The 25,972-nt window shown below is 33.3% G+C and overlaps 7 protein-coding genes across 8 annotated transcripts in view; 3 read left to right on the top strand and 4 right to left on the bottom strand.

Annotated features, from left to right (window-relative positions):
* LOC108560174 (probable G-protein coupled receptor Mth-like 1) overlaps positions 1–11,257 on the top strand; it is a 55,388-nt gene extending 44,131 nt beyond the window's left edge. Inside the window, exons 4-7 of the mRNA XM_017917624.1 lie at positions 6,346–6,524; positions 8,283–8,421; positions 10,770–10,941; positions 11,006–11,257. Of these exons, the coding sequence (XP_017773113.1) occupies positions 6,346–6,524; positions 8,283–8,421; positions 10,770–10,941; positions 11,006–11,167 (652 nt within the window). The 3' untranslated portion in view covers positions 11,168–11,257. The remainder of the gene's footprint in view (positions 1–6,345; positions 6,525–8,282; positions 8,422–10,769; positions 10,942–11,005) is intronic.
* Positions 11,258–12,965: 1,708 nt separating this feature from the next.
* On the bottom strand, positions 12,966–14,413 carry LOC108560179 (tRNA methyltransferase 10 homolog A). The gene is made up of 5 exons (XM_017917631.1): positions 14,325–14,413; positions 13,831–14,243; positions 13,484–13,774; positions 13,317–13,422; positions 12,966–13,260 (listed from the first exon to the last, which is right to left on the bottom strand). The coding sequence occupies exons 2-5, from the start codon at positions 14,215–14,217 to the stop codon at positions 13,082–13,084; spliced, it is 963 nt and encodes a 320-aa protein (XP_017773120.1). The 5' UTR covers positions 14,218–14,243; positions 14,325–14,413; the 3' UTR covers positions 12,966–13,081.
* Positions 14,392–14,975, top strand: LOC108560182 (trafficking protein particle complex subunit 1). Its single transcript, XM_017917635.1, has one exon. The coding sequence runs from the start codon at positions 14,473–14,475 to the stop codon at positions 14,908–14,910; it is 438 nt and encodes a 145-aa protein (XP_017773124.1). The 5' UTR covers positions 14,392–14,472; the 3' UTR covers positions 14,911–14,975.
* Positions 14,944–15,561, bottom strand: LOC108560181. The gene has a single exon (XM_017917634.1). The coding sequence runs from the start codon at positions 15,501–15,503 to the stop codon at positions 14,997–14,999; it is 507 nt and encodes a 168-aa protein (XP_017773123.1). The 5' UTR covers positions 15,504–15,561; the 3' UTR covers positions 14,944–14,996.
* An 894-nt stretch (positions 15,562–16,455) lies between these two features.
* Positions 16,456–17,455, bottom strand: LOC108560180. 2 transcript variants are annotated; one of them, XM_017917632.1, is made up of 3 exons: positions 17,007–17,455; positions 16,848–16,959; positions 16,456–16,771 (listed from the first exon to the last, which is right to left on the bottom strand). In XM_017917632.1, the coding sequence occupies exons 1-3, from the start codon at positions 17,425–17,427 to the stop codon at positions 16,507–16,509; spliced, it is 798 nt and encodes a 265-aa protein (XP_017773121.1). In that variant the 5' UTR covers positions 17,428–17,455; the 3' UTR covers positions 16,456–16,506. The 2 variants fall into 2 exon arrangements, with proteins under 2 accessions (XP_017773121.1, XP_017773122.1); XM_017917633.1 differs by having other exon boundaries at positions 17,022–17,455.
* A 572-nt stretch (positions 17,456–18,027) lies between these two features.
* LOC108560178 (26S protease regulatory subunit 8) lies at positions 18,028–19,645 on the top strand. Its single transcript, XM_017917630.1, has 5 exons — positions 18,028–18,151; positions 18,206–18,347; positions 18,404–18,627; positions 18,679–19,368; positions 19,428–19,645. Exons 1-5 carry the CDS (start codon positions 18,134–18,136, stop codon positions 19,566–19,568), a joined length of 1,215 nt encoding a protein of 404 aa, XP_017773119.1. The 5' UTR covers positions 18,028–18,133; the 3' UTR covers positions 19,569–19,645.
* A 1,097-nt stretch (positions 19,646–20,742) lies between these two features.
* On the bottom strand, positions 20,743–24,085 carry LOC108560183. The gene is made up of 6 exons (XM_017917636.1): positions 23,596–24,085; positions 22,009–22,212; positions 21,751–21,946; positions 21,510–21,693; positions 21,350–21,448; positions 20,743–21,287 (listed from the first exon to the last, which is right to left on the bottom strand). The coding sequence occupies exons 2-6, from the start codon at positions 22,200–22,202 to the stop codon at positions 20,824–20,826; spliced, it is 1,137 nt and encodes a 378-aa protein (XP_017773125.1). The 5' UTR covers positions 22,203–22,212; positions 23,596–24,085; the 3' UTR covers positions 20,743–20,823.
* Between the last annotated feature and the right edge of the window lie 1,887 nt (positions 24,086–25,972).

Here is a 25,972-nt window from a genome sequence, read left to right as displayed (position 1 = left end):
AAAACTAATTAATGGATGTTTGTCTAGCGCTCCACCACCGTTCAACTTTGATTCGGACGGATTTAAGCTCATAATTTCTTTCACGGATGCGTTAGTTTATAAATGATAATCCCGGTCGTGTCTCGACTGGGATTAAAACCACAGCTGCCTTTCATCCACTCATCTCATCGTCTTCTCTTCTTATTTTCTTTATAATATTAAACAGCACTTTCAGTATCTTTCCCATCGGCTGGAATCGATCTTTCAGCGGCGGATTTTTATATTGGCCAGGTGCGAGTTGCGAAAAAAATAGTAAGAATAAATATATATTCTGCACACACACGAAAAAAAAAATAAAATTAGCTTGTGAAAATACGCAGATCTTCGTTTGATCTGTATACAAAAGAGAGTAGACGTTTAGCTTGTATAATATATTATTAGTAGTAGTGCAATCTGATTAGTTCTTGAGAGTGCGAAAAAAAATTGTAAATTGGCGTTTGGCCAAGAAGAAGTAAAACAAAATAATCTGCGCGCTTTCGTTTCGGTTGGAAACTGAGGTGGAAAAATTAAAAATAAGCTTATTTGATTAATCTGTGATACGTGACTGAGAGTATGTTCTGAGCATCACGGAATTTCCTACACCTACGATGGAACGGTTTTTGTCCATGGGTTGTTTCCTCTTTCCCTTTGTTCTCTGAATGCGTTTCTCCGAGAAGAAAGAACTGAGCGCGTGTGTACGTGCCTGCAACAATATCGGGCAGCGTTTCCTTATTAAATTATTTGTACTTACATCGGTTCAAAGATCAGGACTTATTAAACACAGTTCAGCGCTTATCAAGAGCGCGCTTTATTTGCTTGTTTTTTTTTATTCGTACTCTTTCTTTTTTCGTTGTTTGTTCCACAACGTTTACGGCTTCCTCGGAGGAGGACAACGGGCATCTGTATTTCAAGTGGGTTACGAGTTTCTTTCGCCACTTGATGAGATCAGGATCGAGAGGCGCCAACTAGCTTGTCGCTTGTTGTAACAGTTTGGTTTATTTCGATTCCCTTTGATGCAATTAAAAACATTTCTCTTCTCGTTCATTCGCGTGTGCCAAAAAACCCCAATCTGACAAATGGGTTTCGATCTTTCAGCGAAACCATGGAGATTGTAAAATATATATTAATATAAAAACAAGAATAAATAATTTCCATGACGACGAACGAAGTTAATAAACGATTGGAGAAAACAGCGTATTTTATTGCTTTGACATCGACGTACTAAATAAACAGAAGGAAATTTACAAAAAAATGTCTTGACAAACATCCATTATTTACAATTATCTAAACCAAATTGTGTTTATGTAATTATCTTCATATTAATTTAATTCATATTTCGTAGTCAAATCGGTTGAAATTTGAAATATAAATTAATTTTCATATTTATTAATGTTTTTTTTTTAAACTAAATTATAAATGTTAACTATAAATATTTTGAGTAATTTTCTAATTTTTAATTGATTTTTTAACAATCTCAATTAATAATTAGAAACGTTAAACATAAATTTCAACAATTAACTGTAGGAAATTCTGCAAAAATTGACTTTATTGAATTATTGATTAGAATTCAATTGAATCCTGCTCTTCACTTTGAAAATCTATTATTTCTTTTTCCATTGTTTGTGGTTCATTTAAAGAATTTTGACTAAAATATAAGACAATTATTTGCACTAAAATGATGACAGTGTTTGTCAACCTTTTTACTCTGCGACAAAACAATATACAATTTTTGACGTTTTGGTGACAGCTGTCATTTCGCGACATATTCAAAATTTATCCATAGGTTGAGAATCGCTGATCTAAAAGAAGTGAATTATACTTATACTAATATACTATACTTTATATTAAAAAAAATAATTATTAAAATTCTCTATTGAACATATTTGGTTCTAATTGCAACCTAATTGTCTATAACATACAATTTTTGACGTTTCGGTGACAGCTGTCATTTCGCAACACATTCAAAATTTATCCATACGATTCATAGATTGAGAACCGTTGATCTAAAAGAAGTGAATTATACTTATTTTATTTACTTACATTATTTGCTATTAAAAAAAATCAATTATTAAAATTCTCTATTGAACATATTAGGTTCTAGTTGCAACCCAATTGTTTATAACATACATTTTTTTGACGTTTTGGTGACAGCTGTCATTTCACGACACATTCAAAATTTATCCATACTACTCATAGATTGAGAACCGTTGATTTAAAAGAAGTGAATTATACTTATTTTATTTAATAACATTATTTGCTATTAAAAAAATCAATTATAAAAATTCTCTATTGAACATATTTGGTTCTAGTTGCAACCCAATTGTTTATAACATACATTTTTTGATGCTTTGACACAAGGTGACAGCTGTCATTTCACGTCACATTCAAAATTTAATAGTTTGCTCTATGAGATAAATTTTGCTTCAATTTACATCAACTCTACTTTCGATTAATTCACGTTATTTGTAACTAAAAATGATTAAATCTAATATTATTCAAGATAATAAAGCGATTTAATATATAGTCGATTATGCGGCTCAATCAGAATTGGATTGCATCCAATGTTCTCTCCCCCTTACAGAAATCTGCATGCAAATAGACCCGTTGAGTGAGTTATTGAGAGGCATTAATTAAAATGAAAAAGGAGGCACCCTCCATGCTTCTTCCAATCCAAAAGGATTTCTTTTTCGTAGCTCTCCCTCAGCTACAATAAAGAGCCAACAATAAATAACGTCCGCTGTACACAAAAAAAAAGTACACCCGGATGGGATTATCCGCTTCGTCCTTCAACTTCTTTGAATCGAAACTTTCACCGTCGAAGAATGTTCCATCTCTATTTCTTTTATTTCGGGTTGCGCAACTTCGTTTTTACTTTCACGCCAAACCGGATCAGAGTCCTTAAATGCTTCTAGTTTTTTTTTCTACTGCTTCTACTCTTCATGATTAAATTAACGTCGGGTGGATGACCCAAAACGGCGTTATTCTTCGCCACTTAAACCCACAATACACACTACTAACACAATTGTAACAGTTCATTGCATACTATGAATCTCACCAATTGGGAAGCACGAATATACCATAATAATAATAACTGAATCTCGCCTGAATCCGTTACAAAAAGAAAAACATATTTAGCCTAGTTATTTTATTTTGCTGTTATAACATTTGTTTATACCATTTTTGAGTTGTTCTTTTTGTCAAGAATAGAGTAGCCAATAACAATATTCCTTGACCTCTGCGTTAAGTGGAGTTGGGGTCGTAAAATACTTGAAAATGTGCTCAGCGTCTTTGCGAAAAAAAAAATAAAGTTGAAAGAGTCTTTGGCGGCTCGGCAACAACATCTGCGGGTCGAGGCTTTTACAGCAGCAACAGCAAGCAGCATTTGTTTCCTCGCTCCGGCGGCTTCCAGGTGGCTTCGGCGAGAATATAATGTAAATGGGCTTTTTGAAAACCGTTCGTTTCGGATGTTTCGGTATTTGTTACGTACGGTATTATAAGAAAAGTATTTGAATAATGTGAATATCCAATGCAAAGTGTGCCGTATGCAACAATAATTTTAAACGACACACCTAACAAATTAATTTCGCAACGATCGTTAGTTTCTACCAAGAATTATGAGTAAACATTTATGTTAAGAATGATCTTCAAATATAATTCGTTTCAAGAGACACAATTTGACTTTAAAATCATATTTCAATTTAAGAAGTAAATTAATACATTATTACATTAATAAGTTAACAAAAAGATTAGTAAATAATGACATAATAATTTTTTTGATGCTTTGACACAACGTGACAGCTGTCATTTCACAACCCAATTGTTTATATTTTGATGCTTTGACAGAAAGTGACAGATGTCATTTTACGTCACTTTAAGAGAACAACTACTCCAAAAGAGCAAATTTAATAATTTTGTCAGATAACATAAAAAATAAGTTGACAAAAAGTTCAAAAACTATGTTTTAATTATTATATAACTTTCATATAAAATCCTAAACTTGCGGTTGATCAATGTAATCTTTTAATTTGTTAAATTTCAATAAAAGAAGTACTTAAAATAAATTTATTGAATTCTTCAGATAACACCAAAATTTACATAGAACTTTTTAAGTTGATAAAAAATCAAATTAGTAATTGAAATTAGTAGTAAATAAAGAAAACAAGTATATTTCAATAATTATCTATAATCTAATGGTTTAAAACTTGTAGTTTATCTATGTTTTTTTTTTATTTGTTGAATTTAAATATAAGAAGTAAAGTAAATTCATTGAATTTTTCAGATAACACCAAAATTTACATAAAACTTTTGAATTTAACGAAAAGATCAAATTATAAAACAACTATATTTCAATAATTATCTATGATTCTTCTAAAATCCAATGATTTGAAACTTGTAGTTCATAATTGTTATTTTTTCATATTTCTTGTTATTTGCTTCAGAATATTGTTAAAATCGTCAAATTTTTATTCCATTCAGCAATACCTCGCCAGTGCGGGTAATCGATTCCGGACTGTTTGAAACCAAACTATTCGAAGAACTAAATAAAATAGAAATAAACAACACAAAAAGAGATTTCACTGTGTAGAAGATCATTTACTTTTTAACAAATTTTGTGTACTATTTTTTTTAGAATATATTTACATTTAAAACTTAGGTTGTTTTGAACTACTTTTCAAATCGTAAAGAAAAAAACATTATATTGTTATCTTTATAAACTAACTGTCAAAAATAAAATAGATATTAAAAAATCATTCAATAAGTTCAAAATCTCTTTGAAACACGATTAAATAATTGTGAGTAATTAGCCATAAATTATTAATTTATAAACTGTAAAGTTAATTAAACATGAATAATGTTTCACGCTATAAAACACATGTTTCATCTTTTGGAACAATCCAGTTTCTTGAACTTTTCTTTATAATAACGTTTGCGATTATTTCGCTTTCCCGAGTGATGCGAATAATTGCGTTATAAGCGTGACATCTTTTCTTTGAAGTTCAAATGCGTGAAGTTCAATGGGTTTCTTCGAGCAAGTATGTAGGCAGTGTGTGTAGTAATGATGTATGATGTAGCTTTTGTTGTAAAAGTCCAACCGTTATATTTCGGTCTTATCGTGACCCGTTCATTGCGACTCTTTCCAACGTGTTTATTCATAACTCATTACGAGAGACACAAAGGAAAAGAAATACAGCGGTTAATTTTCTCAATGAATTGTATATAGCATAACCCAAATATATACATTTATAAACATTATATTCAAGTTTATTTCCCAAACAACTATTGTTGCGAAGAAATTACAAGCAGCTGCATTTATATTTTACAGTAATTTCGCACAGGTGGAAATGGAATAATCATTGCAATTATTCGAGTTTCAATAAAATTAATTAACATTTATTAGAATACAGTTAGATAATTATAGAGAAAGTTATAAATTATTTCTTTTCTCATTATAAGTTTCAATATAAGAAGTAAATTTAATGAAATTAACTTAACAAAAAGATTAAATTAGTAAATAATGATATAACAATTTTTTTAATGCTTTGACACAACGTGAAAGCTGTCATTTCGCAACTCAATTCTATATAATATAAATTTTTTGAAACTTTGACACAACGTGACAGCTGTCACTTTGCGACTCAATTGTTTGTAACATACATTTTTTGATGCTTTGACACAAGGTGACAGCTGTCATTTTGCGTCATAATTCCTAAAGAATCATTGTTGCTAAGAAATTACCGCTACTTTAATAAATGAATTTATATTTTACAGAAATTACGTACAGGTGTAAATTGCAATTATTGGATTTTCAATAAATCTAATTAACATTTATTAGAATACAGTTAGATAATTATACTGAAATTTATAAATTATGTCTTTTCTCATTAATTTCGTAAATGGATTTAATTACTTTTTCCATGAGATTCGATCTAGTTTATTAATAGAAATTGGTAGTGAATCATACAGAAATCAACCGAAAATTCGGGTAATTAAAATCTAATAAGAAGGACCACACGTAACTCTTCGAATACCGATAAAGAAAAGGAAACCGTTACACGCGTATTATCCATAACGATTCGACCTAGAAATCGGATCTCCATGGATAGTTTTAATCCCGTTAACGAGCGTTTCTTCCAGAATTTATTAATATCGAGAATCGGCCGAGTTGCGGAAAACTTAGTAATTCAACGAAAATATTTTCGCAGTTCGCGTAAATATTTACTTTCCGTTCACGAAAATATTTTCGCGACCAATTACCTTTCCCGTCTTCGATGAAGTAATCATATATCTGGTTAATATAACGTGTGTTTTGTTGCTTTTTTTTTGCAGGGATCTGAGGCCGCAGAGTCTGGAGAAGAGCCAGGAGCGCTGGAGGCTCAGGCTGTACGAGCTGTACGCTTGGGGATTCCCTCTTCTGATTGCTGGAGTCGCAGCCCTTCTGGATTCCGTCGATAACGGCGACTACTTAATTCAACCCGGTTTCACCAAACACGCTTGCTGGTTTGCAGGTAGGTCTTTTTTTCTTGCTTCGAAACCCCTGTTTTTTTTTTCTTCTCAACGTTCCCACACCAATTTCCTCTTTTGATGGCTCACACTTTGTGGTAGCGTCTCTTTGTCAGGCGACAACAAAAAAAACTTGTAAAAAAATCATCTGATTCACTTTTCTTACAACAAAGCGAAAGAATAGAGTTCCTTTCAACGATTTGTCTCATTCACATTATTTTTTTTTTAAAGAGAACCAATTGATTATTTACACGAGTAACTGAAGCTTCCAAGAATAGCAACTTCGAAGGAAATCGCATTATTTAATACGTCGAGTAACTTGTTTAAGAATTTTCTATACAAAACTGAGATTTAAAACGGATTGTTTATTTATTTTTTTCTTGATAATTCTATAAATTATTGTCTATAATCATATACAAAGCAATCTCTAGAATGCTGAAAACAAAATGATCTCATTGTACACATTTACATTAAAATCTTTATATTACAAATTGATAATCAACGTTTGATTTACTTCTTAATAAATCAGCGAAAACCTTCGAAATTTTATTCACAAACTTATTGTTCATTAATCATTCAAGTTTTCAAACTTTTTGACTTCGTTCTTCATAAATTACTTAGAACACATATTGGAATCCATTCATCTTTAATATTAAATATTTACTGTATTCCAATTCTGAGGTATTTTCAAAAAGACAATTTCTTGCAACAAAAAGATTTTTTTCACCTTTATTTTTTAACAAAACAGAATTGTAGCACATTGTAAAAGTGTATCTAAAGGAAGGAAGCATTTCATTTTTTTTATTTATTCAAAGGGATTGGGTACAGTCTTTGTTCTTTTAGTGCGAAACTCGCTCAACTATTTCTGTAGAAACGAACCTCATTGAGTCATCAATAATACGAAAATGTAGCTCGCCCGTCGACAGACATACGGCCGACGTTGATTATAAACAAAAGACGTTAAAGGCATCTCTTTTCGCCTACTCTGATTGACTGCCGCGCGTCTCTAAAATTGTTTACACGACGCCAGCAGGATCGAACCATTTTTTACCCGCCTCTTCGCGTGTTCTCTCCAGAAATGTTTACGGTATCCGAGCATCGGGTCGTGCGCACCAACGGCTCTTCAATAATAATTTAATTATGAATCATCCGCGTAGGTAAAAGCAACCTTTCCTAAACCAAAACCAGAACAAGTTCAAACGTGTTCCTCACATTCGCATTAAGGATGTCACGTATTTCTCTATCATTTCAGTAAAACTTGTTTATTTATAGTGAGAGGTTTTCTAGTTTCTAGATTTTTGATGATCCGAAAAGATCTGTTAAATTTGTGGAAAAGCCTTGATCTCGGAACGCGGAAATTCGCGAACCGCGAAAGAGATTCCTTTCTGCTATCTGCTCGTTGAAATAAAGTACATACGCAGTTTCTTTATTTTATATGTTTCGAAACTGTGCGCACCGTTTTTCTCGGGATTCTTTGGAGGCAGCCGGTGGTCTTAATGAGACTTTAAAAATGTACCCGACATATTACTTTTTCTTTATGTCTTTTGCTTTTTTTTATTCTCTGCTTGTCCTTTACCTCTTTCTTCGTAGCGGTGGCACAATTTAAATTCCTTTGGGTAAATGGCCTTGTTCGGGGGACGACCTTCGGGCAAGATCATTATCCTTTCTTCTTCCTCCACCTCCTTCTCATCGCTGTCCCACGGTTGGACATTAAAAAATTATTAACGATTTCAGGAATCTCATGCGTTTCTCTCTCGTTTCAGGCAACAAGGAGATCCTCACGTACTTCTTCGGACCGATCGGATGTTTGCTGGCCATCAATTTGATCCTGTTCGCGGCGACTGCCAGAGAATTGACCTGCGGCTTGTGGAAACGGGAACTTGTCAAATCGACGACAGAAAGGTAAGGAGGAGGACAATTTGCGAACTCAATTGAATTACAGACGTGAAGAGTGAATTCGCGGAAAGCCGTTCTCGATGGACGCGCATTTGCGCAAATTCTAGCTCAAGAATGCCACAAGCAGAGCTCGCATTGCGATCCGCTTTATTTCCATTCCATCCATATCCAAATACGACTGCAAAGGGAAAAACACGAATTTTGTGGTTATTTTTCAATATATTCTCCTTGTAGCTAATACATCTAGTCCAACGTTTTTCTAATTATTCTATAACATCTTTATAATTATTTCTATTAAACTTACACAATAATTTTATACAACATCAATTGCTTCTTGTATGTACGAAAAACGCCTTACAGTTTTTCAAGTTGTTTGGGATAGATGGTAGTCTGATAGAGCTAAATCTGTCGAATATGATAGATGTTCAAGCAATTCATACTTTAATTCGCTGATTTTTACCATTTTGTGAGGTCTTTTTCGCTAATTTTTCTATCCAATTAATCCAACAAGCTTCTATAATATTCTGACTTAATTCTACTACCTTTCCTGTTGATGGAACAGTCTTTGCCGTTATTGGTGCACTTGAACCAATGTTTCAATTGTTCTTTCATCTCTGATGTATAATGATGAATCCAAGTTTCATCCATTGTTAAAAATCTGCTGATGAAATAGTCTTTACCTGATTTGGTGGAATTGAATCATTGTTTCGATGTTTCTTTCATCTCTGGTGTGTTTAATGATGAATTCAAGTTTCATCCATAGTTATGAATCAGCTGATGGAACAGACTTTACTTGGTTTGGTGCACTTGAACCATTGTTTCGATGTTTCTCTCATCTCTGATGTGTTTAGTGGTGAATCAAAGTTTCATCCATATTTATAAATCTGCTGATGGAACAGTCTTTGTCTTCTTTGGTGCAATTAAATCAATGTTTCGATGTTTCTTTCATCTCTGGTGTGTTTAGTAGTGAATCAAAGTTTTATCCATATTTATGAATCTGCTGATGGACCAGACTTTACCTGATTTGGTGCATTTAAACCATTGTTTCCATGTTTCTCTCATCTCTGGTTTTATTAGTGGTGAATCCTTGTTTCATCCACATTTATGAATCTGCTGATGGAACAGTCTTTGTCTTCTTTGATGCAATTAAATCAATGTTTCGTTGTTTCTTTCATCTCTGGTGTGTTTAGTAGTGAATCCATATTTTATCCATAGTTATGAATTGCTGATGGAACAATCTTTGTCTTCTTTGGTGCAATTGAACTCATTGTTTCAATTTTCTTTCATCTCTGGTGTGTTTAGTAGTGAATCCATATTTTATCCATAGTTATGAATATGCTGATGGAACAATCTTTGTCTTCTTTGGTGCAATTGAATCATTGTTTCAATGTTTCTTTCATCTCTGGTGTGTTTAGTAGTGAATCCAAGTTTATCCATAGTTATGAATCTGCTGATGGAACAATCTTTGTCTTCTTTGGTGCAATTGATTCATTGTTTCAATGTTTCTTTCATCTCAGGTGTGTTTAGTGGTAAATCCAAGTTTCGTCCATAGTTATGAATCTGCTGATGAAACAGTCTTTACCTGATTTGTTGCACTTGAACCATTGTTTCCATGTTTCTCTCATCTCTCGTGTTTAGTGGTGAATTCAAGTTTCATCGAGTTTATTCTTTTAAAACGATCCAAAGACACTTGAGAATGCGTTTGTTATCAATTATTTACAAATCTTGGACAGAGCTTTTTCATCTTTAATTTTACATGCAAAATGTGGAAAACTTGTCCCGTTGAAATGCCTAAGCCATCAGTTATTTCATGCACTTTCACACGTCCATCATCCAATACTAATATCATGGACTTTTTGAATGTTTTCTGATGATGGTGCAGTTTCTGAAGGTCATCTACAAAGCTTGTTGATGGTATGAATTTCTGTTTCCAATAAACCAAAGAATTTGATCACAGAACGATACTCGTGTTTTTCCATCTTAGAAACTTCTACATTCATTAAACAGCTGGTAAACAACAACTAAGAAACAGATAAAAATGTTACTTAAAACGTGCTTATAACAGATGATATATATTTAGGCCAGAAATTCCTAAATTTCTAGACTGAATCTGACAGTTTCGTCCACTGAATCAACATCGGATGGTATCGACTATCAAGATTCATCCCTTGACTTACCAACAAAAATAAATGACAATTCCTCTTTCTTGTACATTTTCTAGAAAATCATAATAAAGCCATATGTTCAAAAAGTGGTGGTACTATGCGTGTACCACTGCCTCTCAAAGAGTTAAATTGTAGTAGAAATATAACTGTTTGTGAATATTTTGTCAATTTTTATGTTATCTCTTGCAGAGCCGCATTGGGTAGAGTGTGTATGAAGCTGGTGGTGGTGATGGGCGTAACGTGGATCGCGGACGTCATCTCCTGGGCGGTCGGCGGACCCCAAGAGATTTGGTACTTGACCGACCTGATCAATTGTCTTCAGGGCGTGTTCATCTTCATCGTGGTCGGATTACAACCACAGGTAAGCACAACCATTTCCATTTACCTTTCACACACTACTATAACAATGTATAATTTGAAATCAGGTCTTGACTGCTGTGAAACGCGTTTGGTGCCTCAGGAAGAACAGAACAGCGGAGACGGCTGGAAACACCAATCACCATTCATCCAGTTTACCATCGATGGGTGACACCAACAACAGTATCACCAACGGCACCACGAAGACCTTCCCCGAAACCAGCTGCTGAAGAACAACGATTTATTTTTTTATTTCATTTTTTTTTTGATATAAAAAAAAATTAATTTATATATATATATATTTTCTAGATATATACATTGTAAAAAGCTAGTCAAAAGCAGAAAATGCGTAATTGAATTGAATTCAATTTTTTTTGTGACAATGAATTTGCGTATATTCAATCAATTAATAACTATTAATCATTTTTTTTTTGTAATTTATAAATTGACTTTTATTCATGCAAGAAGGAGGAGGAAAGTAACGTTGTTACATATATATCATTATTTTTTTTTTTGATTCGTTAGATTCTAAGAGTTCCTTATGTAATATTTATTTAATTTCTCGTTAAATGTGCATTTTATTATTTTAGAAATCTCTTTCCTCTTCGCTCGTTTATTTTATTTTTTTATGTTTTTTGTACATATCTCATTCATCTTCATGCTTTTACGAGTATTACGATGGACTCTGCGTTGGGTAAAATTCCGAGGAGAATTTTGATTCGACGAACCTTCGCGAAGGGGATTTTACCTTCCGCAGAGTCCTGTGTTCTATGTTTAATATTATTATTATATGTCCAGTATTAATATTAAGTACGATTTTTATTTTGTATACTTTTTAAGTGAATGTTACATTGTACCAGTATTTCTATGTAAATATTAAAAGAAAAAAAAGAAGTAATTAATAATGGATAGAAGAAACAGAGTAATATGTAGAGAGAGAGAGAGATAAAAGAAACATATTTTTATAGAAATATTAAGATATTTTTATGTATTGCATACATCTTCTCTTAATTATTGCTAGGAGAAATCTAATAACTTCCAATAATTAGCAATGTAAGACAACAAAACGTGTTTGTATATTATAACAAATTGTATTTGAATCAGCTGTTTTTATTTACAATTCCCATCCACATCCACAAGCAAATGTTTTGATTTTGTTTTAAGTAATTAAATTAAAACTTATTGCTCAGTGAATACCAAACTTTCTGAAATTATTCGTTTTAAACACTTAAAAATAGAATCTCAATCTTAAATTGAAACACCATTTTTTATGATGGATGACAGCAGAAAGCTCATTGGAAAGGTGAGACTTTCAGCTTTAATTTGAGTAATAAACGATGACAATTACTTCAGCCGTTCTCGAGGAATTAATTAAAAACTAAAGACATGGAAAATCATCATACCTCGATTAACTTAATTATCGAAAGATGGCGCTGTTTGCAATAATTAAAACGTTCATATCTTACAAATTAATGAATATATATATTTGGTGATTGCTTTATTGAAATAGAAATTAACAATTCTTCAATTATAAATTTTTCTTTAATCAAATTAGTACGTTTTCGAGGAAATGGTTTTTGAGCAGCGCCAAAATGCTTGAACTACAACCTTTGTAACATTGCTAACAGATGGCGGCAGCTGTCTCAAAAAAAGGAATATTTATTTTACGCCTAAAGTGCAGGCGACCGAACATGCATATATACTTTGATGAACAAATAAGAAAACAACGTCTTAGATAATGGACTGCATTTTCGTAAACATGATCTCCCATAAAAATGTTATATATGGATGTTAATTTTGAATATGCACAGATTAAATTGAGCATAAATATTAGTTTATAGCTGCAATGGTGTCTTCATAATTTATTTACAAACTTTGGTATTTCAGACAATTACAAATACACGACTGTATGTTTGGTTGCAAACACTAAATCAGTGTTTCTAAAACCGCTACAACAAATTTACAATATATATTGAATTTTGCATAAAAAAATAATCATAAAATATTTTATTACAAAACACCAAATTCATTACAGCACAAACCGTATATATATACATTTTAATAAAATAATTGAATTGTACTGCACGGAACGATCTATGGTAAACAATTAACATATATTTCAATGTTTTTCGATTCAAACCATGCTAACTCGAATCATTGTTAGCACATTCAGATTCTTCAATTTTTTCGATGCTATTGGGATCATTTTGATCGACGTTGGCATCAGAATTCGTTGGTTGCATATTATTTCGTTTAGGCAATGTACTTTCGAACGCCTCTTTGTAGGTCTTTCCCTCAGAAACCCTCAACAGTATTTCGAAAACTAAACATAGAATTCATTAATAACATTACATTCAAATGTAGCAATAAAATTTATACCTTGATTAATTGTAAACACTTTTCTAGTCTTCAATGTAAAATATTCACCAATTGGTAATTGACCATGACTTATACCTTCCTTCACAGCTTTGTTAAAACAAATTCCCTGTAAACAATTGTTACTTTATAACTGACAAATATACTGAATATTAATAATAAATAAAAACCTTATGTGAATTGTGGTCAACCAATCCACCAATGATGTAAATTTTGTCCTCTTCCAATTCATTAATAATATTATCACTTTCACTTGTCAAATACACGAGTTTCTCTTTTGGAAACAAACTTGAATAGCTTTCCTCATGAAAGTTCATATCCCAATGTTCATATCCATTGTGTTTGGACATTTCTTCTCTGCTCTTCCCTGTAAAACTTGTCAGATGCAATTGCATAGGTGCAGAAGATCTTCTATTCTCTGTGTAAACCCTTAAAATCTGCTTTATCACTTTTCCCAAATCCTGTGCAAAATAAAATACATTACTCAAATAATAAAAAGAATTTAAATTATTTATACCTTTGGGATCATAAGATCATCAAAACTTAAGTCGATGGCTATTCCTATTTTGCAACTGCTGTTTGCCATTGTTGCTTTCTTTAACTGTTTTCTGGACGGACCTAAATCAATATTATTCTTTTTAGCCTCAACTTTTTTGTTCTTCATCTTCAACCTCTCTTTAACCCTCTTCTCCTTTTTGCTTGCTTCCCATTTCAACATCTTTCTGTACTTTTTCATTTGTGTTTTAGTCAATTTGGTAATTTCCACTCCATTGAACAGTATTGGTTTACCATCAGCATCTATAGTAGGCAAGACTTCCTCTTCTTCTGTCTGATCCAAATTTGGTTTCTTGCATGGAGGCTCCAATCCCACTTCATCATCGTTTAACTGTTTAATTTCTTCCATTTGAACTGGTAAGCATGGGATATAACCTGTAAAATACAAAATTGTTTTCCTATATTGTTAAATACTGGTATTTATGTTGGGAAAATGTTTTATTTGAGTGCACTTACTTTATTTCGATAAGTTGAAGAATTGTCCTGGATTGTTTATAAAAGTTTAAAATATTTAAGGTTATGAGCTTCCAAGCTTAACCAACAGATGGTAAATTTGCGAATGACTGCAAACGTCAGTGGGTGGAAGAAGTTTGGTTAAGCAAAAATGACAATTCATAATATTTACATTTTTGACCATAAAGGCGGTTTATTGTATTACCATGAATGGAACAGGATCAAACAATCTGGTATGACCAGTGAGGAGGAGGCCAAGCTGATGTACGGAATGCTCTTCTCTATAAAATCTTTTGTGAACAAGATTTCTCCCATCGATACCAAAGAAGGCTTCCTTTATTACAAGACGTCAAAATACACTCTGCACTTTATGGAAACACCTTCAAGGATCAAATTTGTGTTGAACACTGATAATAACGCTCAGGATATGAGGGAACTGCTGCAGCAAATCTACAGTCAAGTTTTTGTGGAATACGTTGTGAAAAACCCACTCAGCAAACTGTCAGAGCCAATTCAGTCTGAATTGTTTAAAACTAAACTAGATGCATTCGTTAAACAATCACCTAGCTTCTTAGCGAAACCTCTTTAACTGTATTACTTTTAATGTACGTGTACAATAGGATTAAGAATTAAATAAATTATATTAAATTACAACTTTACTACATTATTAAGAATTTACATGGTTAGATTCTTAGAGCCTTCCTTGAATCCTCTGTCGGAATAATCAGAGCCCTTTGATCTATCAGAGACTTGAGGGTATCCTGGATCCCCTTCCAATACAGATTTTCTCGACTGAACAACATTCCAGCCACCCTTCTTGGTCCAGTCATGACCGTTATATTTAAAGTAATAGGTTGCGCCGTATCCGAAAGCAGCCACCATCAAGAACTTTCCAGTGAAGTATCTGATCTTCAGAGCCCTGTCAGCTCCAACCATAGGTTCAATCATAGTCCTAAACTTGTCTAGGGGTGCTCTGTAGAACCTGCGGATGGGGTTGTGTGTTTCCTTGTACATTTCTGGTACAAAGTAGGGTTCATTGGGGCTCAGGTGCTGATCTTTGAGCCATTGTGCACGGAAGGCCCTTTCAGCATCTGTCATTCCAACAAGACGTTCCCTCTCGCTGACGAGACGTCCAGCGATCGACATGGGCTTGACGCCCCCAGTATCCGATGCATGACCCATACCTTAAACAACAAGATTTATAAAATTGTTCACTATATTACATAATTATGTTATATTTCACCTGAAGCAACTAATTTAGGGTTAAACTAAATTCCTTCACAGACTTGCCAACATAACAACAAGAAAACTTTAAGAAAATTTCAAACAATTTGTCACCCTTTATGTAACTGAAATGATTTTTAAATAAACTATTCTATTATCAATTTATATATATACATTAGCAGTTACCTATATACATCAACAAGTGTGAAATGCCAATTATTTTGCTACCTATGCTACCATCTACTGGAAACGTTGAGTTTCTTCTTTTGATGTTAATTATCTTAATTATTCTCTAAATAATTATACCTTTAATCGGGTCTATATCGCAAGCCCGACAACCGAAATACCGTCTATCGAAATCCCGACGTTCGAAATCCCGACTGTATCGAAATCCCGACGTTCGAAATCCCGACTATAGCAAAATCTCGACAACCATAATCCCGACTGTATCAGAATCTTGAGAAACCATAATACCGACAAACATAGTCCCGACTAAATCAAAATTCCGACTGTATCAAAATCCCAACTATATCGAAAATATCTACAATAACATATTTAAATTATTTCGGAGCGTATTACGGTTGTCGGGATTTCTGTACAGACGGAATTTCAAACGTCGGGATTTCGATATAGTCAGGATTATAGTAGTCGGGATTTCTATATAGTCGGGATTTTGATACAGTAGGGATTTTGATTGTCAGGATTATTGTAGTCGGGATTTCAAGCGTCGGGATTTCGATACAGTCGGGATTTCGAACGTCGGGATTTCAATAGATGGTCTTTCGGTTGTCGGGCTTGCAATATAGACCCACTTTAGCTATTATCTTCATAATTATTATTTATAAAGCAATTATTAAATAAATATTCTTTATTTCAGAAGAAGACAATACACAAAATACAATTTAAAACGATCATCAACATTTTAAAGAGATCAGAGAATCAAAGATTTGTTCCTCCTTATTTAACATTTCCTAATGTAACAAGCTGTGCCATACAAACGCTTCCTAAATACTTTCTTTGGAGTCTGTATGTTAATTATTGAATTCCTCGACATCGAGTTTTCTTTAACAAAATTCTCATTCGCTATAGGATTTGATGATTCACTAACATCCATAATATTCCTATCCCTTGGAGATCTATTTTTTATTACACTCTGATTAGATTCTTTCATCATATTCGCTTCATCTTTTCTCATTTTAATTACCTTAGGTTTGACATTTAAAGCACTAAAATAATAATGATTAAGTACTAAACCTAAGGTAATTTGATTAATTAAATTAAAATAACAAATGCAATACTTACTTGGATACTTTACAGGATTTATCGTTTACTTTAAAATTTACATTTAAAGTGTTACTATTAATATTTTTAACTCTATCAATTCTTTTTGTGGCTACATTTTTCTTCACAGAATCTACAAAATAAAATAAATAAACATTTTTCTTTTAAATTTAATTTTACCTTTTACAGAATTACACAACGAATTAATTTTACTGCTGTTTCTTTGTTCCAAAACAATTGGTTTAATATTCGTAGGTGGTTTGAATTTGTATCCTGTTTCAACTAATTTCAGTGAATTGTTCACCTTTTTTGTATATATATCTTCTAGTTTCGAGGGAGCCACCACTTTCGATACTTTAAAAATTGGTTTCAACTTCTGTTTGTTCTGCTCCTCTTTCAACTTCTTCTCCGCTTTCCACGCCAACATCGCTTGCATCCTTGCATTTATTTTAACTGTTTCCATCATTGCTATATGCCTTTGAGACAACGTGCATTTATCTCTACTGTTTTGTCTTAACTGTCTGAACTGTATGATTCTATTTGATTGTTTTGGTTTATAAAGATCTTTGAGACCCAACTTTAAATATTCCGATAATTCCATTTTACAGTGAACAACAGCACTACTTAATTCAACAATATTTATGGAAACCAAAAAATATTTTTATACGAAATGGTATAAATTTTTAAAAAAATATTTAAAAATATTTTCTAACAATTTTTTTGTAGTAGTTTTTGAAAATAGTATTTTAATAGTAAATTCTGATACGTGTTTTTAATAGATCACACACAAATCTAGTACAGTTTCTTAAGAAGTTTATAAAAAAATATGTTTTATTTGATATAAATTCGGATTAAATTATTTCTAATTAAAACTTTGCTTTGATCCAAATTTTCGCGCGTGTATATTAAAATTTAAATGATTTTGTAGTGGTACGCACCTTAAAACTAGTGTACATATAGAAAAGACTATTTATTTTCGTAGTACCAACGTATTAAGTTTTGATGATGTTTCAATATCTCTTCATATTATTTTAAGTTTTGATTGTATTATATCTGCAAAACGTTTACTGTATTATATAATTATAAGTAATTAGAAAATTATAGAGTCCAGTAATTTAGTTCTTCTAAAAAAAAACAATGCTATCTCCATCTCGTGGCGGAATACTAAAATTGTTTAGCGTAAGATTCCTAAAGTTGGTGTCCTGGAAATTAGCTGTCAAGAATAGTGATTGTGTTGTTTTTCTGTTCGGTGTTGGTGAGGCTACAATATCAGTTTCCGACTGTATTCTAATAAGTTTGTAGTCAAGATGACCGTCTCAAATAAGGTAAATTGTTGGAAATGAAGATGTAATCATATTGTTATTAATGATATTATTTAGATGGATATCGATTCGGGGCCGAAGGGAGAAGGTTTTCGTTCTTACTACATAACCAAAATTGAAGAACTGCAACTCACAGTTGCTGAAAAGAGCCAAAATCTGCGCAGATTGCAGGCCCAGCGAAATGAGCTGAATGCCAAAGGTAATGATAATAATATTTTTTTTAAAATGAATCTTGTATTAATTGTTATTATTCAGTCCGTATGTTGAGAGAGGAGTTGATGTTGTTGCAAGAGCAGGGGAGCTATGTGGGAGAAGTTGTGAAGCCGATGGACAAAAAGAAGGTCCTTGTCAAGGTGCATCCTGAAGGCAAATTTGTTGTTGATATAGACAAGAATATTGACATCAATGATGTTACTCCAAATTGCAGAGTGGCTCTTAGGAATGAGAGCTATACCTTGCATAAAATCTTACCCAACAAGGTTAATTAATTGATACTTTAGTATTATTTGAGATTGATAATTTATGTTTAGGTTGATCCTTTGGTGTCTCTTATGATGGTTGAGAAAGTCCCTGATTCCACCTATGAGATGGTTGGTGGTTTGGATAAGCAGATTAAAGAGATCAAGGAGGTTATTGAATTGCCAGTGAAACATCCTGAGCTGTTTGATGCTCTTGGTATTGCACAGCCCAAAGGTGTGCTCTTGTATGGACCTCCTGGAACAGGAAAGACCTTATTGGCCAGGGCTGTGGCTCACCACACTGAATGCACCTTCATCAGAGTGTCTGGTTCCGAGTTGGTACAGAAGTTCATTGGAGAAGGTTCTCGTATGGTCAGAGAACTGTTCGTTATGGCGCGCGAGCACGCTCCGTCCATCATCTTCATGGACGAAATCGATTCCATCGGTTCGTCCAGGATCGAGTCCGGCTCTGGCGGTGACTCCGAAGTGCAGAGAACTATGCTCGAGTTGCTCAATCAGCTGGACGGTTTCGAAGCTACCAAAAACATTAAAGTCATCATGGCCACCAACCGAATTGATATCTTGGATCCGGCTCTGTTGCGTCCTGGCAGGATCGATCGTAAAATCGAGTTTCCACCACCAAACGAAGAAGCCAGATTGGACATCTTGAAAATTCACTCCAGGAAGATGAATTTAACAAGAGGCATCAACTTGAGGAAAATCGCAGAACTCATGCCAGGTGCGAGCGGTGCTGAAGTTAAGGTATTTAGGTAACTTAATGGATTAGTGGGCTTCGATTAATTCGGGATTTGTTCACTTAGGGAGTTTGCACTGAAGCTGGAATGTACGCACTCAGGGAGCGCAGAGTCCACGTGACGCAAGAGGATTTCGAGATGGCCGTGGCCAAAGTCATGCAGAAAGATTCTGAGAAGAACATGTCCATCAAGAAGCTGTGGAAGTAATTTCCTCAATTTTTTTCGTTTTATTTATAAATACTATAATGGTATATATTATATTAGGAACTTAAATAAATTTTTTAGAAAAGTAATTTGGTTAAATATATTTGTTTTTGTTTCCTTATGCAGGTCGAATTATTAATTAGAACACGTAAAAATCCCTTAAATATATAAATGTATACTTCTTAATGACTTCTTAATCTAACGAGACTGAAAAAAATGAATTATTTCTATATATATATATATAAAATATATAAAAAAAATTGATTCGAGAAGAAAAGAAAAAAAGAAATGGGAGGAAGTAATATTAATAATTATCTTAATTATTCTCTAAATAATTATACCTTTAATCGGGTCTATATCGCAAGCCCGACAACCGAAATACCGTCTTCGAAATCCCGACGTTCGAAATCCGACGTGATTGAAATCCCGATGTATCAAAATCCCGACGTTCGAAATCCCGACTATATCGAAATCCCGACGTTCGAAATCTCGACTATATCGAAATCCCGACGTCTGAAATCCCGATGTATCGAAATCCCGACGTTCGAAATCTCGACTGTATCGAAATCCCGACGTTCGAAATCTCGACTATACAAAATCTCGACAACCATAATCCCGACTGTATCAGAATCTCGAGAAACCATAATACCGACAAACATAGTCCCGACTAAATCAAAATTCCGACTGTATCAAAATCCCGACTATATCGAAAATATCTACAATAACATATTTAAATTATTTCGGAGCATATTATGGTTGTCGGGATTTCTATACAGACGGAATTTCAAACGTCGGGATTTCGATATAGTCGGGATTTCTATATAGTCGGGATTTTGATATAGTAGGGATTTTGATTGTCAGGATTATGGTAGTCGGGATTTCAATAGATGGTCCACGCAGAGTCCACGTGACGCAAGAGGATTTCGAGATGGCCGTGGCCAAAGTCATGCAGANNATACTATAATGGTATATATTATATTAGGAACTTAAATAAATTTTTTTAGAAAAGTAATTTGGTTAAATATATTTGTTTTTGTTTCCTTATGCAGGTCGAATTATTATTTAGAACACGTAAAAATCCCTTAAACATATAAATGTATACTTCTTACTGACTTCTTAATCTAACGAGACTGAAAAAAATGAATTATTTCTATATATATATATAAAATATATAAAAAAAAATTGATTCGAGAAAGAAAGAAAAAAAAGAAATGGGAGGAAGTAATATTAATAATTATGTATCACAAAAGAAGATTCATTAAACGTGTTCTGCATTCTCATCTTCGACATCCTCGCTGTTAATAATTTCGAAATCACTGTCGCTTTCTTCGACCGGAGCTTCCTGCTGAACAACCTCTTGTTGTTGACTAGCTTTCACCATCACATTGCTTATGAAGTTAGCGATATTCAGGTACGGACTGGATAATAGCGATGTTTCTTCTACTGCAACAACCTTTTTACTGTCCACCGCATCCGAGAACTTGAGGCCCTTCGAGTAACTGTTCTCGTCTTCGCTCGAACTAGAATCCTTGTTGAAGTAAACCGAATCGAACTCGATGTTGCGGTGCTCCGATGAATCGGAATCACTGGAATCATCGATCTTGGTGGGTTTGGTGCTTGGCAAAAGATCATCCTCCTGGATCGTATCATCTTGGATATAATCGTCATCCAAATGTGATGGCATCGTGCTCAATCCGCTCGCCAAAGAATTGTTACCTGATTCTATAACAAAAACAAATAACGTATATAGATATTTGATTTAGGCTCAGAGTAAAGAAATTTACCTTGAGTTCTATCGGTTAGTAGACTATCCAGATCGGTGTCTTTATCGCCATTCGAATCATCAGTATTGTATGGTATTAAATCGCTTTCTTCGATCATCCCTTGAAATAAAGACAATTTTCGTTAAATATAATTCTAATTGTTTTTTTTTATCTGAATTACCTTCAACATTCTGAACGTCATCTATGAATCTGCAAATCAATTCCTTGATCTTGCTCGGCATGAACTTAACTATGAGCTTGGAAAAGTAGATTACCAGAAACGCGATGTAACTCACAGTGATACCACTCATGCTGTTTCCTACTACGTAGACAAGACAAAAGCTCACAGTCAACAACGAGTAGAACTGAAACATAACAAATCAATGAAATTGAAAATTTATTTATTAAATTAAGGTACTTACCAAAACAGGTACATCTCGCCTTATACGAATAAGGCATCGTTTTGTGATTGTAAGAACTCTGATCAACTGCTGTTCCGTAATGTAATGCGGGTATTCCTCCACCTCAAAGACATCGCATACCCAGTTTATTGTTACCAGAATCATAAAAATCAAGCAAACGGTGCTGATCATATTCAGATTTATAACGTAAAAAGATCTGTAGAACAAAAACAATCAGTATAATTGAAATAAAAAAAATGCTGAAGAAATTCAACATACAATAATATGATGTTGCAGCAAATAAAGTTCATCACGCTGACCAGTAAGGTCTCCAAGGAAATCATCCAACCAATAAAGTTCAGGTAAGCTGCAATTCGCGATTTCTCCATGACCGGAGGTTCCCTTTCATCCTGCCTTCTGTACCCGTAGTTGTGTTGAAAATATTCACTTGCTTTGTTGAGGAAGTCCATCATTTTCGGCAGTCTGAAACATGTTTTTTAAAAAAAAAAATTGAGAGAGAGGTAAATAAATACATTTAAATGAATTCGGTGCATCCGCGCACATAACAGAAATACATCAGGTTCGTGAAACCTTGCCAACACTTTAATTTTAACACTACTCCAAATTGTGGCGCGTCGCTGGAACACACAGAAATATTTTTTCTTCTATCTTTCGTAAATCTCGCGTAAATCATAAAGCAGATTTTGTAAATACAAGCTACGTTTATTATTTGTTTTTACTGCGATCATCTTTATTGATATGCGTAATAATGCAAAGATTTCGTTGCCAAAATTATCTTCGAACAATCTATTATATTTAGTCATATTTAAACACGAAATTACTCACAAATTAAATTAGATTAATAAACAAATTAGTTAGATTTTAGTTAAAACCGCTTAAAATAAAGGTTTATGCTATCATTCATAAACGATGTGGAAAATCTGTTATAATTTTTTTTTTCTATTCACGTTCATTGATGCGCAATATAAGAATGATTTGGGTGCCAGAACGGAAATGAAGGGCAATGCCATTGAAAAATAGTATTATAAAAATACATTTGATTTGAAAAATATTTTGCTGCTTCTGCTATGGTTTCATTCTCACACTTATTTATAGAATTTACCCCATTTGTTTACTATTCAAAGGTATTTTACAACACATTAATGAATAACATTGTAGACTTTGTAATTAATTACGTGAAATCTTTGTTGACCTAAAATGGAGTCAGTTTATACTTATTAAAAAAAACTGCAAAGTAAGAGCAATTTAAATTTAAAGTCCAATTGTAGGTCGACAAGGACATAAACAAATGCTATAATTTATGGAGTGCCAAAAAGAAAATTTTCAACTCTTTACAGCTGCAGTAAAACAAAGAACCAAAAACTCTGCCAAAATCGTAAATAATCTAGTGGTTTCCCCCTAAAAAAAGAATGCTTAGTGTCAGCTAATCACATATGATTGCAAAACTGTTTTGTTTATCATAATAAACAAGTTGTTTTGAATGCAGTTAGCTGATAGAAATGCACATCTTTCATTCCAAAAAATGAGATAAGAGGAGTTTGGGCAGTCTATGCAGTTCCAAGGCGATTTGTTGTGGATTTCCTCCAGCACAAGCATTCAATTTTTGATGAATTGATTGCCCAATCACTTGGATCCATGCCTAACTTAAATACAATGGCCTGACCTCGAATTAGAACAAATAAAAGTGCATGATACATATATTTTTTTGTGTGTGAGCGTTACCTTTTACATGTGCTAAGGCTATGTAATTGATACACTTTGTAGGAGTGTGATAAAATGTGCAGATTGAATTGCCAAACAGATTATTGCGTGCAATTAGAGTAAAAGTGAAATGATAATATTTACCTTTTTCGTCGATAAACAATGAGCGTAGAAACGAGAGGTCCGTCGAGGTGAGGTGAGGAAACGTTTGAATAAGAAAGAACGCAATTGCCGATTCCTTATTACGTTTTAGGAAAATTCGCAGCGGAGGCTAGCACATTGCAACTGTTTGTTGTTTGTTTTGCTCTCTCCTTTCTAGCAGCGACAAAGAAGGCCGCCGTTCCAAATCCGAATCGGTATTTTGTTCCTTCTTCTTACTTTACTTGTTTTTTTTTTTGTCTCTCTTCCCTCTGCCTTTGGGCTCTTCCTGCAGCAGTCGACGCGTTCGTCAGGTCGTTGGGAACTTGGAATTTAGGAGACACGAAACTGCAGGTCAATATGTACAGCACATTTCACTCCGTTATCCTTACTACTGGCCAGCAGTTACAATTATAGAATGAGATCTCACTGTCAAGGATCTCCGCCATACACACGCGCTTTTGACAAACCAAAACAAAACACTGCGTGGGTGGGGGTAGATAATGACAATGTAACCGATGTTGTGGAAGGGGGATGAAACGAGATGAATCTGCCCAGTAAACAGAGATAGCCTCACCGCAGCTGTTTCCACGATCATCTCGCGAATTGCGTAACAGCCCGTCGCTATTACACAATAACCTTTGCATAATTGCACGATTATTCCGCTATTCGCACGTGCTAACAATAGGCTGCAACAATCAAACAATAACATTGTTTTGCGTTTGAGGTGATGCTCGCGCCATCTGTACTCTTCCAGTCTAAACAAACAAATTCAAAATATTTATCTATTATATATCATTATTGAAACTTTAATAAATCTTTATTTAACATTTGCTTTGTTTGATATGACGAAAATAACTAGTTCATAATTATTATCACAATAGTTTTAGTTTAACACTAACGTTGAAAACTGAAAATCGTTATGAAACACAAGGGTTTGGGCAGGTGCAAGGCAGATGTTACCCAGCCTCACACCCTTAACCAAACACATTTCAGAGAATTTTTGCTGCAAACACGTGTTCTTCACTTATTGTACGAATAATTTGGTTCGTACTTTAGTTTTTGAAATTTTTAAACTTAATTTAATTGTAAAGTAAAGTGCTAAGTAAATTATTACATAATCATTACTTACTATATGATTTTTGTTTTCTTTAACTACAAATATTTTAATTAACGGCATATTACTGCTCTATTCCTACAACACTTTCTATGCTAATTGACCCTCCACTGACTTGATTCTTCTTAAAATGTAGTCTACGTATGGAACTATTCACTTACATATCGCATTTTATGATGTATTCATTACTTCTTCAACCCTTATTCTCATCTAATTGATGATGTAATCCTCATCTACATATCTACTTGAAAATTTCCAAATTTACTTTTTTTTGACGTGAAGCGTATTTTATATAAGAATTTTTGTATATATAGTTAAATTAATCGTCAAGTAAAGTATCAATTAACACATAACATATTCGCAACACATTACTTGCGATGTAACGTGCTTCAAGATAAAATGTATTCTCAAGTTACTTATTGCTACATCGTCTTTCAAAATGTATCATTTTTAAACTTAATTTAATTGTCAAGTATAGTGCCCAGTAAAGTATTTCATAATCATTACATACTATATGATTTTTGTTTACTTTAACTACAAATATTTTAATTATGGGCAGAAAGACCTATTACTGCTCCATTCCTACCACACTTTCTTTGCTAATTGACTCTCCACTGACTTGTTCTTCTTAAAATGTGGTCTACTTATGGAACTATCCACTTACGTATCGCATTTTATGATGTATTCATCACTTCTTCAACCCTTAATCTCATCTATTTGATGATGTAATCCTCATCTACATATCTACTTGAAAATTTCTAAATTAACTTTTTTTTGGGACGTGAAGCGTATTTTATATAAGAATTCTATTATATATAGTTAAATTAATCGTCAAGGTAAGTATCAATTAACACATTACATATTCGCAACACGTTACTTGCGATGTAACGTGCTTCAAGACAAAATGTATGGGATAAAGAATAGCAAAATTCTCAAGTTACTTATTGCTACATCGTCTTTCAAAATGTATCAGGTAGTCGGATGACCTTTTTTTTCCTCTCTTTTTGTGGACCGTTACAAATGCTTTACAGATGTGCCGAAAATCAGATAATTGAAAATGGTTTCTAAACCCTAGATAATAAGAACAAAACGTGTACTGAAATCGACAATTGAGGAAACATTTTCCAGGAAGGTTTTTGTAATGGGTTTTACCTAACATAAATTGTTAGTTTTCTTTAAAATATGAAAACAAGAAAAGAGAATTTCTACAGACATACCAAATATTGGTTTCTTTTGAATATTTTGGTGAATTGTATGAAATTCATT

Source organism: Nicrophorus vespilloides, unplaced genomic scaffold (genome assembly GCF_001412225.1).
Source record: "Nicrophorus vespilloides isolate i.1.1-1 unplaced genomic scaffold, Nicve_v1.0, whole genome shotgun sequence".
NCBI lineage: Eukaryota > Metazoa > Arthropoda > Insecta > Coleoptera > Silphidae > Nicrophorus > Nicrophorus vespilloides.
Note: the sequence above shows the minus strand (reverse complement) of the source record. Positions and strands in the feature narration are given on the sequence as shown.

Excerpts from the sequence above, each read along its gene's own strand:
- LOC108560179 (XM_017917631.1), bottom strand. The coding sequence starts at position 14,217 with ATGGAAGAAATTAAACAGTTAAACGATGATGAAGTGGGATTGGAGCCT. Across the intron at positions 13,775-13,830 it reads ATGATCTTATGATCCCAAAG|GATTTGGGAAAAGTGATAAA; the intron begins GTATAAATAATT and ends TATTTTGCACAG. Across the intron at positions 13,423-13,483 it reads TTGACCACAATTCACATAAG|GGAATTTGTTTTAACAAAGC; the intron begins GTTTTTATTTAT and ends AATTGTTTACAG.
- LOC108560182 (XM_017917635.1), top strand. The coding sequence starts at position 14,473 with ATGACAATTCATAATATTTACATTTTTGACCATAAAGGCGGTTTATTG.
- LOC108560181 (XM_017917634.1), bottom strand. The coding sequence starts at position 15,503 with ATGGGTCATGCATCGGATACTGGGGGCGTCAAGCCCATGTCGATCGCT.
- LOC108560180 (XM_017917632.1), bottom strand. The coding sequence starts at position 17,427 with ATGGAATTATCGGAATATTTAAAGTTGGGTCTCAAAGATCTTTATAAA. Across the intron at positions 16,960-17,006 it reads GTTGTGTAATTCTGTAAAAG|ATTCTGTGAAGAAAAATGTA; the intron begins GTAAAATTAAAT and ends TTTATTTTGTAG. Across the intron at positions 16,772-16,847 it reads AAATCCTGTAAAGTATCCAA|TGCTTTAAATGTCAAACCTA; the intron begins GTAAGTATTGCA and ends TTATTATTTTAG.
- LOC108560178 (XM_017917630.1), top strand. Across the intron at positions 18,348-18,403 it reads AAATGAGCTGAATGCCAAAG|TCCGTATGTTGAGAGAGGAG; the intron begins GTAATGATAATA and ends GTTATTATTCAG. Across the intron at positions 19,369-19,427 it reads CGAGCGGTGCTGAAGTTAAG|GGAGTTTGCACTGAAGCTGG; the intron begins GTATTTAGGTAA and ends TTGTTCACTTAG.
- LOC108560183 (XM_017917636.1), bottom strand. The coding sequence starts at position 22,202 with ATGATGGACTTCCTCAACAAAGCAAGTGAATATTTTCAACACAACTAC. Across the intron at positions 21,947-22,008 it reads TGCTGCAACATCATATTATT|ATCTTTTTACGTTATAAATC; the intron begins GTATGTTGAATT and ends TTTGTTCTACAG. Across the intron at positions 21,694-21,750 it reads GGCGAGATGTACCTGTTTTG|TTCTACTCGTTGTTGACTGT; the intron begins GTAAGTACCTTA and ends GTTATGTTTCAG.